Source organism: Hyla sarda, chromosome 9, assembly GCF_029499605.1.
Source record: "Hyla sarda isolate aHylSar1 chromosome 9, aHylSar1.hap1, whole genome shotgun sequence".
In the NCBI taxonomy this organism is placed as follows: Eukaryota; Metazoa; Chordata; class Amphibia; order Anura; family Hylidae; genus Hyla; species Hyla sarda.
In genome coordinates this window covers 55,700,959-55,713,742 of record NC_079197.1, presented here as the reverse complement: position 1 = coordinate 55,713,742, position 12,784 = coordinate 55,700,959, and the positions used below count along the sequence as shown (strand labels likewise).

Here is a 12,784-nt window from a genome sequence, read left to right as displayed (position 1 = left end):
CGTATCTGAAATAAGAAAAGAAAAGAAATATGGGTTAGTACATTTTTTTTGCTCTCCCCTGGGAAGAGTGCACATAATGCAGTGTGTTCCTAAACAGGGAGCCTTCAAATGTTGCTAAACTACAACTCCCATCATGGGGGCTGTAGTTAACCAACAGCTGGAGTCTCCCTGTTTGGGAACACATTGCCAGAAAGGCTCTGTTTACATTATGCAAAATGAATAATGTGAACAGAGAACTGTCCCTCTGCCCTTGGACTACTACTCCTATCATGGGACAGTCTGTCCCATGATGGGAGTAGTTGTAGTAGCGCAGCGCTGCTGAGGGATGGCACTTGCACATCCCCCAGCTGCGGGACTTTTAGGACTACTACTCCCATCATGGACAGACTCAGACTCTCCTGCAATCCGCATTTATTAACTATACAAGCCGTCGATACATGCGGCTACACTGCGCTGCCGCGGGCTCCTATATACAGTTCTTATAATTCATAATCTCTGCCGGCAGACTGGAGCTCTGATTGGTGGATAGCTATTGACCAATCAGAGCTCCCGTATTCTGGCGCCGGGTATTATGAATTATGACAGTTTATACAAGAGCCGGTGGCAGTGCATTGTAGCAGACTGTACCGCCAGTTTTTACAGTTAATAAATGCGGATCACAGCGGGTCTCTGGATAATGACCTGCTGCGATCTGCACAATAGCCCCTGGACTACAACTCCCATCATGGGCAGAGTGTCCATGATGGGAGTTGCAGTCCTTACTGAGTGAAAATAGACACTTTGGTACATGTCCTCCGAGGTGGTGTATATTTGCGCCAAAAAATGAGACTTGCGTTCTTTTTGTGCGTCCAAAAAAAATAAAAATGCAGTTAGTAAATCGATGTCTACAGGAAAAATGGCTCTACGGTACACCCGAAGGGTGACATCTTTAGAAAAAGTTCCACCAAAAAAGACGCACAAAAAATCATTGCGCAAGATTTTGCGCAAGAAAATACACTTAAAATGACTCTATATAGATTGATGAATCCCCCCCCCCCAATGACTTTACCCTCTTTACAGTTTGAGCACCCCTGATCCAAACTTAAACACTGCACTATGCACCCCTACTAATTTTCAATTATCTGGGACTACTCCTGTTAACAGATTTAATGAACCAGTCACTGCTAACTATTTTGCTCGTACACCACTAAGTTCTTAAAGGGTTAATCCACTGGCCAGCGTTTGGAAGTAAATTTACCGAACGCTGTTTTCGTGCTGCGGGGGTCGTCCACAACCCTCGCGACATCACGGTTACGCCCCCTAAATGCAAGTCTATGGGAAGGGGCATGACGGCTGTCACGCCCCCCCCCCATTGACTTGCATTGGGTGTGTGTGACAATTACGTCAGGAGGAGCGTGGCAGACCCCTGCAGCGCGAAAACAGCATTCGGTACATTTACTTCCAACTGCTGGCCAGTGGAGTACCCCTTTAATAACCTTGGGTCTATCCCATCAGGCCTCTGACTTATTTATCTTTACTTTAGACAGCTGACATAGATCCTCTTCCTCTGAACGCACATGTATCAGATAATTCATTAGTCTTCCTACCTGAGGTCCTGTTCCTTCATTTACTTCTGTCAAAACTGAACAGTAGTAGTATAAAGACATATTGAGTGTTTCACCCAGCTATATCGCACCATAAAAGGGGGTTGCATGACCCAGACAGATCTAACTCTTTTACATATCTGTGCGAGAAAGGGACCCAGGTCTGCCTTATTTTCACTTACTTGCTTGAATAAGTCATTTTCTTGCATGAGTTGTTGGTTCTTCTCACATAGTTCCTTCATTTTTTCAATTTCTTCATCCTTAAAAGACAGAAAAAAAATGTAATGAATAAGCCAAGCACACACTATGGGGGAGATTCATCAAAACCTGTGCAGAGGAAAAGACAACTAGTTTCCCAAAGCAACCAGATTATTTCTTCCATTTTTGAAAAGTACTTTTTTGCAGCACAGGTTTTGATGAATCTTGCCCCATATCCTTGATGCACTTGCCTGACGAAGAGTCCGTTACGGACTGGAAATGCGTTTCGTGCTAATAAACCTAACCAAAGAATAAGACTCTGTCTAAGACTCTGCAAAGCGCTGGTCCTTTCATTCAAAGTAAAGTCCTCTTTTTTCCCCCACTTTACAAGCCCATATCCTTAAAAGCAGGTCAGAATTATGAATACTATAAACAAATAAATACACATTGGCCCGCTTATGGCAGGATTACAGAAAATTTGGGGGTCAAAGCATTTTCTGCATAGCGACATTTGTAATACATCTGATAGCTTTGCACTGGCACACAGGTTCGGGGGGGAGGGGGAATAAACACATTGTACAGACTGGACTACCTGGAACTTCAACCTCTCCAGCAGCTGTTTCTCCCTCTCTGTCACTCTATCCTCAGCAGGTTCTTCAATCTTGAGGGCTAAGGGCTGCTTCTGCTGTAACTGGCTCAGCAAATAAAGTACCTGACCGACAAAAAAATATATAATAAACATTTACATATATTATTTTTTTGAATTAATGCTTTTAGAAGGGGATGTATACATACACACACGCACACTATATTATAATAAAATTACTAACATTTAAAAGTGTACCTGTCACAAAAATCTTTTATTAACTAGCTCAGATGATATGGCCATGTACAGGAGCACGGCAGGCACAGTGCAGCCACGGCAGGCTTTCCTTCACAGGGGACGGAGCCTAGTGATATGGCCATGTACAGGAGCATGGAAGGCACAGCGCTCTTTCCTGCATGTTGATTGACAGGCTGTAACCGAGAGCTGTGCCTTGCTATGTAACACAGGCACTTCCTGAGTTTGGTCTCCCGCCAGGAGACCAAACTCGCTGCTAGGCTTAAGGCAAGGAAAAGAACTGAGACACCTAGTGGCCATTTTTTTCAAATGAAATTCTCAACCTTTAAAATGTAACAGTGATTTGCAAAGTGTCTTAGAAATGCATAAGGAAGAATATATCAAATTTCACTTGATGACAGGTACTCTTTAATTTACCCTAGATTCTTATATTTTATATAATTTTAAATGAATACAAAACAAGGGTTTACATGTTACTGGCCTCAAAACATTGATTTACTTGAGGCAACACTATACCAGTATATCCATGTACCTTCTCCTGATGCTGCTGCTCAAGCTCAACCAGCTGGCTTTGGTGCTCAGTCTCCATTTCAGCCATCTGATTTCGTTCTTCAAATATTGTCTTCTGCAGATCAGCAGCATGATCCTTGGCTTGCTTAAGACTGCTATTAAGCTTACTATTTTGAACTTTGGCAGAAATCACCTAAACATGAGGGCAGATTCACCATTTATTATTACATTTAGCAGATTTTCTATCATTCATTTGAAAAAATTAGCAAAAAAATAATAAAATAAACGCCAGCCCTGAGTGCTCAAGGGATAGTAAAAGATGCACTAAGTTTATGTCACAAAATCTCCTCTAGGCTGCTTCCAGTTGATTAAGAATACAGCCAATCATTCATATGTGCTTCTCCAGGCAGCAGGCTGGGGTTTGAAGCATTTCCTGTCTTTTAACCTTTGCTTTTCCGCATGTCAACACTTTGTAATTATCTATATGCCTATAGCATCCGATAGTGATCTGGTCAAACCTGCCTATACGCTATAACGGCAAGGCATAATCGAACATACAGTTACCAGAGGTATTACCTGCAGAACATTGATTTTTTTCAATAAACAAACTAGAAAGAAGATATATGGGCATAAAGCTAAGTTATTGCTTGATGTTAAGGGGTTATCCATGCTTTTAAAATTGATGGCCTATCTACAGGGTGGGCCATTTATAGGGATACACCTTAATAAAATGGGAATGGTTGGCGATATTAACTTCCTGTTTGTGGCACATTCGTATATGTGAGGGGGAAACTTTTCAAGATGGGTGGTGACCATGGTGGCCATTTTGAAGTCGGCCATTTTGAATCCAACTTTTGTTTTTTCAATAGGAAGAGGGTCATGTGACGCATTAAACTTATTGGGAATTTCACAAGAAAAACAATTATGTACTTTGTTTTAACGTAACTTTATTCTTTCATGAGTTATTTACAAGTTTCTGACCACTTATAAAATGTGTTCAATGTGCTGCCCATTGTGTTGGATTGTCAATGCAACCCTCTTCTCCCACTCTTCACACACTGATAGCAACAGGCTAATGCTAGCACAGGCTTCCAGTATTCGTAGTTTCAGGTGCTGCACATCTCGTATCTTCACAGCATAGACAATTGCTTCAGATGACCCCAAAGATAAAAGTCTAAGGGGGTCAGATCGGGAGACCTTGGGGGCCATTCAACTGGCCCACACGACCAATCCACTTTCCAGGAAACTGTTCATATAGGAATGCTTGGACCTGACACCCATAATGTGGTGGTGCACCAATTTGCTGGAAAACCTCAGGGAACGTGCCAGCTTCAGTGCATAAAGAGGGAAACACATCATCATGTAGCAATTTTGCATATCCAGTGGCCTTGAGGTTTCCATTGATGAAGAATGGCCCCACTATCTTTGTACCCCATATACCACACCATACATTTTTGTGTTCCAACAGTCTTGGAGGAATCTATCCAATGTGGGTTAGTGTCAAACCAATAGCGGTGGTTTTGTTTGTTAACTTCACCATTCACATAAAAGTTTGCCTCATCAGTGAACAAAATCATCTGCGTAAACCGAGGGTCCTGTTACAATTTGTTTTGCCCATTCTGCAGCACCTGAAACTACATATACTGGAAGCCTGTGCTAGCATTTCTCCTGCGGTGTTGCTATCAGTGTGTGAAGAGTGGGAGAAGAGGGTTGCATTGACAATCCAAAACAATGGGCAGCACATTGAACACATTTTATGGTCAGAAACTTACAAATAACTCATGAAAGAATAAAGTTAAGTTAAAACCAAGCACATCATTGTTTTTCTTGTGAAATTCTCATTAAGTGTGATGTCACATGACCCTCTTCCTATTGAAAAAACAAAAGTTGGATTCAAAATCGCCGACTTCAAAATGGCCACCATGGTCACCACCCATCTTGAAAAGTTACCCCTCCCATATACTAATGTGCCACAAACAGGAAGTTAATATCACCAACCATTCCCATTTTTTTTAACTCCTTAAGGACCAGGCCAATTTTCACTGTAGGACCAGGGCGTTCTTTGCACATCTGACCACTTTCACTTTAAGCATAAATAACTTTGGGATGCCTTTCATACCAATTCAGAGACACTTTTTTTCGCGACAGTCTACTTTATGTTCGTGGTAAAATTGTCGATACTTGCATAATTTCTTGGTGAAAAATTCCAAAATTTGCAGAAAAAAAATTTAAAATTTTGCATTTTTCTAACTTTGAAGCTCTCTGCTTGTAAGGAAAATAGACATACCAAATAAATTATATTTTGATTCACAAATACAATATGTCTATTTTATGTTTGCATCATAAAGTTGACATGCTTTTACTTATGGAAGACATCAGAGGGCTTCAAAGTTCAGCAGCAATTTTTCACAAAATTTTCAAAATCGGAATATTTCATGGACCAGTTCCGATTTGAAGTGGATTTGAAGGGCCTTCCTATTAGAAATACCCCACAAATGACCCCATTATAAAAACTGCACCCCTCAAAGTATTCAAAATGACATTCAGGAAGTGTGTTAACCCTTTGTGTTTCACAGGAATAACAGCAAAATGGAGAAAATTCTAAATCTTCATTTTTTTTACACTCGCATGTTCTTGTTGACCCAGTTTTTGAATTTTTACAAGAGGTAAAAAGGAGAAAGCCTCAAAATTTGTAACCCAATTTCTCTCGAGTAAGGAAATATCTCATATGTGTATGTCAAGTGTTCGGCAGGCGCAGTAGAGGGCTCAGAAGGGAAGGAGAGACAATGGGATTTTGGAGAGAGTTTTTCTGAAATGATTTTTGGGGGGCATGTCACATTTAGGAAGCCCCTATGGTGCCAGAAAAGCAGAAAACCCCCACATGGCATACCATTTTGGAAACTACACCCCTCAAGGCATGTAACAAGGGGTACAGTGAGCCTTAACACCCCACAGGTGTTTGCACTTTAGTGCACATCCGACTTTAACGAAAAGTCGTCAGTTTTTTCCCCAAATATACCATTTTTATAAAGGATAATGGGAGAAAATACCCCCCAAAATTTGTAACTCCATCTCATCTGAGTATGGAAATACCAGATGTTAGGAGGTAAAATGCTCTGCGGGCGAACTACAATGCTCAGAAGAGGAGTAACATTTGTCCTTTGGAGAGTAAATTTTGCTGAAATTGTTTTCGGGGGACATGTCGCATTTAGGAAGCCCCTATGTTGCCAGAACAGAAAAAAAAAACATGTTATACTATTTTGGAAACTACAGCCCTCAAGGAACGTAACAAGGGGTATAGTGAGCCTTAACACCTCAAGTATTTCACGACTTGAAAAATTTGGGGGAAAAAAAACTGCATTTTAGTGAAAAAAAAATTTTCATTTACACATCAAAATTTTACATTTTTACAAGCGGTAATAGGAGAAAATTGCCCCCAAAATTTGTAACCCCATTTCTTCTGAGTATGTAAATACCCCATATGTGGACGTCAAGTGCTCTGCTGGTGCACTACAATGATTAGAAGAGGAGGAGCTCCATTGAGCTTTTGGAAAGGGAACTTGTTTGGAATGGAAGTCAGGGGCCAAGTTCATTTACAAAGCTCCCCGTGGTGCCAGAACAGTGGACCCCCCCCCCCCCACATGTGACCCCATTTTGCAAACTACACCCCTCACAGAATGTGATCAGGGGTACAGTGAGTATTTACACCCCACTGGCGTTTGACAGATTTTTGGAACAGTGGTCCGTGAAAATGAAAAATGTAATTGTTCCAAAGATCTGTCAGACACCTGTGGGGCGTAAATGCTCACTGTACCCCTTATAACATTACGTGAGGGGTGTAGTTTCCAAAACGGGGTCATATGTGGGAGGGGTCCACTGTTCTGGCTCTATGGGGGCTTTGTAAACATACGTGGCCTTCAATTTCGGACAAATTTTCTCTTCAAAATCCCAATGGCGATTACTCTTCTGAGCATTGTAGTTCGCTCGCATGGCAATTTACATCCACATATGGGGTATGTTCTTACTTAGAAGAAATCGGGTTACAATTTTTGGGGGGCTTTTTTCCTATTTTCCCTTGTGAAAATGAAAAATTTATGGTAAGCTTTTTCTTTTTTTTTTATTAATTTTCCCAAATTTTCCCATCCAACGAAGTGAGAGCGCCATGCGCATTTGAGGACTACATAGGGATTGCATAGGGGTATTCTACGCCAGAGATTCCCAAACAGGGTGCCTCCAGCTGTTGCTAAACTCCCAGCATGCCTGGACAGTCAGTGGCTGTCCAGAAATGCTGGGAGTTGTTTTGCAGCAGCTGGAGGCTCCGTTTTGAAAACACTGCCGTACAATACGTTTTTTATTTTTATTGGGAGGAACAGAGTAAGGGGTGTATATGTAGTGTATTACCCTTTATTATGTGTTCGTGTAGTGTTTTTAGGGTACATTCGCAATGGTGGCGGTTTACAGCGAGTTTACCGCAGCTCATACTTTAAGCAAGAAACTCGCTGTAAATCTGCCCATGTGAATGTACCCTGGAGGAGGGGGGGTTCAAAACTACAACTCCCAACATGTACTGACAGACCATGCATGCTGGGAGTTGTACATTTGCAACAGCTGGAGGCACTTAGGTTCTGTTACCTAACTCAGTATTTTCCAACAAAAGTGCCTCTAGCTGTTGCAAAACTACAACTCCCAGCATGAACTGATCGCCGGAGGGCATGCTGGGAGATGTAGTTATGCAACAGCTGGAGGTAACCAACTACCACTCCCAGCATGCTGAGACAGCTGTCTGAGCATGCTGGGATTTGCAGTTTTGCAACATCTGGAGGGCTACAGTTTGAGACCACTGCACAGTGATCTCCAAACTGTGGCCCTCCAGATGTTGCAAAACTACAAATCCCAGCATGCCCAGACAGCAAATAGCTGTCTGGGCATGAGCTGTAGTTTTGCAAGATCTAGTGGGCCACAGTTTGATGCCTGCACAGTGATCTCCAAACTGTAGCCCTCCAGCTGTTGCAAAACTTCAAGTCCCAGCATGCCCACACAGCAAATAGCTGTCTGGGCATGCTGGGAGTTGTAGTTTTCAACATCTGGAGGGCTACAGTAGAGACCACTTCCCCTTCGGGTTGGTCATTCTGCCCCGCCTTTTGTGGGTGGGCAGAATGGGTAAACCGAAAGTTAACACACACACACACACACACACCCCCCCCCCCCCGCCTGCTATTGGTCGTCGCGTCTATATGACCAATAGCAGGGATAGGAGGGGTGGCACTCCTGCCACCTCACTCCTATCCCTTTATGGGGGATCGTAGGTGTCTTGAACAACCGCGATCCCCCTTATTTTCCGGGTCACAATAGACCCGTATGACCCGGAATAGCCGCAAATCGTAAGTTTGTGAATTCAGTCTGATGACCCCCCCTGGGCATTTGCATTCGATATCAGCAGTCATCCCAGTCCAGTCCACGCACGGCGGGGGACCGAAATTCCCACGGGTGTACAGGTACACCCTTGGTCCTTAACAGGTTAAGGAGTATCCATATAAATGGCCCACCCTGTAAATCCTGGCACCCCTGACGATCATCCGTTAAAAGTGCAGCATCTTTAGTGTACTTATTCTTCCATCGCCATACTATCTGTAATGGCAGTGTAAGGTACTACAGTGTTGTCCCATTCAAGTGGACAGAGCAATGCTGCTACCAATAGTACAGTGATGCAAGAACAAATGCATGTACTGTAAACACTGAAGAGATAGATCGTTAAACTAGTGTGTATAGGTTCTCCCTTTTAAAAATACCAAGATTTGGGCAAAATTGTTAAATAGTCAGACAACCCCTGTAATGGACATGAAGATTTTCCTAAAAGGCTGTATACAGTAATTTGATCTAAAGAGGAAAATCTTAAAATAAAAAAAATAAAGCACTACAGGGCAAATAAAGGGGACCTGCCCATTTGTGAAGGCTTGGTGACCACTACTTACTAGTAGCAGCTATAGTTTAGTCACTACTGCCTCTGTTTTGTGGTCAGGTTGCTTAATCAAATGTTTATTAAAGCACAACTGTCATCATTTATTACCCCCCGTACTACCACAATGTTGTTACAGGTGACCATATAATGAGTCTAACAATACCTTTATGGCTTCTCTTTCCTGACTTATAAAATACTTTTATACAGGTGTCCGGCAGTCTGATAGCCGTGGCTTGGGGTTCGCAAAGCCCCGCCACGCCTATCTTCTTTCGGTACTGGGACCGCTGTGTTGAAGACAGCAGTCCATAGAAGCATGCGCCCCACCCTGCCAGCTCTGACATGTGTGCACCGCTGTCCTGCATCGACAGAGCGAGCGCTCGTACCATCTATGCACTGTCAATGCAGGGTGGCGGCATGCACACGTCAGAGCCGTCAGGGAGGGGGCGCATATGCTATGGACCGCTGTGTCTTCCTACACAGCAGTCCGAGCGCTGAAAGATAGGCGTGGTGGAGCTTTGCAAACCCCAAGCCACGCCCATCCGACTGTGCCTGACACCTGTATAAGAGTAGTATTTAATAAGTCACAAAAGAGCAGCCATAAAAAATAAAAAAAAAATATGGTTAGACTCACTATATGGTCATCTGTAACAACATTGTGGTAGTCTGGGGGGGGGGGGGGTAATAAAAGATGACAGTTGTGATTTAATAAAGATTATGATCTGCAAGTACTTTTTGGGGAGTAGAGGAAAGGAAGGCTTGGGATATGTTCACACTGAGGAATTGGAGCGGAACTGAAGAATAATTTCTTTCAGGAAAACAATGATTTTTGCCATTTTCTACCTTTTGTGGTGTTGGTCCAGAATTTCCTAGCTGAGAAGAGCACGTGAGGAGTAGGAAACTGTGGGATGGGAAATTCTCCTTTTTAAAATTCCACAAATCATTTTGTCAGGAAATAAAAAAAATAAATAAAAAAAATCACATTGGACTTTAATAGGCTTTTAGCCACAAATTTGTCTGAAGAATGGAATTCTAGCGGAAATTCCTCAGTGTCAACAGGGCAGCTGGAAGTCTTAAAGTACACTTTCATTTAAAAAGGGGTACTTAAGTGGGATTTTTTTTTTTATATATATATTTTTGTTTAATCAACTGGTGCCAAAAAGTACAGTACTTAGCTGCTGTATGCTACAGAGTAAGTTGAATTGTTTTTGTCTGACCACAGTGCTCTCTGCTGACACCTCTGTCCATGTCTGGAACTGTCCAGAGTAGGAGAAAAAAAAGGAGTGCAATAGCAGAAGTTAGTTTTAATGAGAGCTCCCATTTAAGTATGAATGGGAGGAGAATAACTTGAGTAAATTTCCCTCCAATTCTTCAGTGTGAACATACCCTGAGGTACACTACTGAAACACTGAGCAACCTACCTCAGCCATTAAGTATTTTAGGGCACACTTTGCTTCCATAATGTTGGTGATCGTTTCCCATCTCTGTTTCACCCGATCTTCCTCACTGTTTGCATCCAACAACTTTTGCTGAAGATCAGCTATCTGAGCACTCCTATAAGAAAGACAGAATTTCTAGATAAATTAGGAGAAATTCACATAACACCATCAACCGTTTACCCAGAGTCTGTAAAATATACCTGAGCTCTATTTCAGTCTCCAAGCTCTGAATCTGCTTGGTGACTGAAGACTCCTCTTCCATGTTCTCAAGCTCTGCCACAGTGTATGTCCGCCTCTTAAAAAGTTAAACCATAAAAAAAGGTTAAAATCATTTTTTTCTGCAAAGATTTGCAAAGCATTTAATTTCCTAGTTATGTGTAGGTCAGGTTAACCCATTTAGACATTCCAGAGACTAAGATAACTCAGTGGGTGCCAATAATGTCTGCAGTTTAGTTCTCTGCATTAAACCACAAAACTATGAACACATAGCTCCTCACCCCTCACATCTGGATTGCACTTTTGTAAATACATTAGGTGTTTTGTTCTCTTGAATAATATGAATACCTAAGATCCAGGACAATGACAACATGTACTTACACGGATTTTAGCTGGTATGCGCTCCCCGGCATCCCTTTTCTGCTTCAGTTGTGCTATATCATGAGCTAGTATCTTTCGGTCTTCAAGAAGATCATTAAGATGTCCTTGAGCTTCCTCAATACTCACAAGGACTTCCACTTCATTGGCCAGCCAGCTCTTACAAAAAAATAAAATAGAAAAAGCAAAATGAAATTAAAATGAAAAAGGATCACCACAGCAAGATTTCAGTCTCCAGCAGAACCAATGTGTAAGCGTTTTAAACTACTTGGAGATTACAGATCTAAATATCACTGATCTGCATCCCCCATATCCTCATTGGAATTATTTAATGTTTAGTGGGGAAAAGGCAAGTTTGTTTTACTGTGACTTCATGTAAGACTATGCACTTTGGCCAAGGGTATGTTCACACAATCTGCAGCACACATAGAATGGAGTTACCAGCATAAAGTTTGCAGAAGACAATCCGCAGCATATATAGTATGCATGAACATGCCTTAAAGCACTACTGTCATTAGAGAAAAGTACTAAATGGGAAAAAATTTCTATTGGCTACATTGGGGGACAGAGACCATGGGACGTACCAGAGCAGTCCCCAGGGTGGACCACAGCCGCCTGCAACACCTTGCGACCAAGACTAGCATCAGCAGATGCAAAGGTATGTACCCTGTAGAATTTCGTAAAAGTGTGTAGACACAACCAAGTGGCCGCTTCACAAATTTGCGAGGCTGAAGCCCTGTTGCGGAGAGTCCAGGAAGCTCCGACAGAAAGAGGAATGAGCCAAGAGTCTTCCCCTTGCAGCAGGTGGTGCAATTTGAAGCAGGAAGTCCCTTAAGGCAACCCTCCGTAAGCACAAAGAAGGAGTCACCCTTGCAAAAAGAAGAACTAACAGCTCATACCACATCAAGCTTATGGAGCAAACGTCCCTTGGAATGAGACTGAGCAGGATAAAAAGACGGAAGGACGATGTCTTCATTTAGATGAAATGCAGAAACAACCTTAGGTAAACAAGGAAGGGACCGGGCGAAAAACAACCTTGTCCTGGTGGAAGACCAGGCAGGGAGAGCGGCAGGATAGGGCTTCCACTTCCCAAACCCTCCCAATAGAAGTGATGAATAGAATAAAGGAAGCCACTTCCCAGGAAAGAAGATTGAGAGGAACGTCCCTGAGAGGTTCGAAGGGAGTACACTGCAGAGTACAGAACCAGATCCAAGGGAGTAGGTGATTTGTAAGGTGGGGCCGCATGAGCAACACCTTGTAGAAAAGACCAAATATGTGGATCGGACACCAGAGGGCATTGAAAGAAAAAAAAATGCTAATTTTGTCCTGAAGGGAACTGAGAGCCAAACGTTGTACCAGCCCCGACTGTAAAGAGGAAAGAAGTCGTGGTAGAGAGAACGTAACTGGAGAAAAGGAGTGAGATTCACACCAATGAAAATAAGACCGCCAAGTACGGTGGTAAATCTTCGCGCTATAAGGGCGTGCAAGCCCTCTTCTGCGAACTATGAGAGAATCCCCTGGCTCAAAAACACAGTCAACCGCCACGCTGTCAAATGCAGCGACTGTAAATTGGGGTGGCAAAGAGGACCCTGAGAGGGCAGGTCTGGACGAAGTGGGAGGCGCAGTGGCACGTCATCCACTAGGCGAACCACTTCGGCGTACC

The 12,784-nt window shown here is 42.7% G+C and overlaps 1 protein-coding gene across 3 annotated transcripts in view; it reads right to left on the bottom strand.

The window, feature by feature from the left end:
• The window catches only part of KIF4A (kinesin family member 4A), a 93,963-nt gene that overhangs the window by 13,783 nt on the left and 67,396 nt on the right, over positions 1–12,784 (bottom strand). For all 3 annotated transcript variants that reach the window (XM_056539600.1, XM_056539598.1, XM_056539599.1), the window contains exons 21-26: positions 11,125–11,280; positions 10,728–10,822; positions 10,510–10,642; positions 3,155–3,325; positions 2,374–2,493; positions 1,766–1,843 (exon numbers count right to left, since the gene is read on the bottom strand). In XM_056539600.1, the coding sequence (XP_056395575.1) occupies positions 1,766–1,843; positions 2,374–2,493; positions 3,155–3,325; positions 10,510–10,642; positions 10,728–10,822; positions 11,125–11,280 (753 nt within the window). The remainder of the gene's footprint in view (positions 1–1,765; positions 1,844–2,373; positions 2,494–3,154; positions 3,326–10,509; positions 10,643–10,727; positions 10,823–11,124; positions 11,281–12,784) is intronic.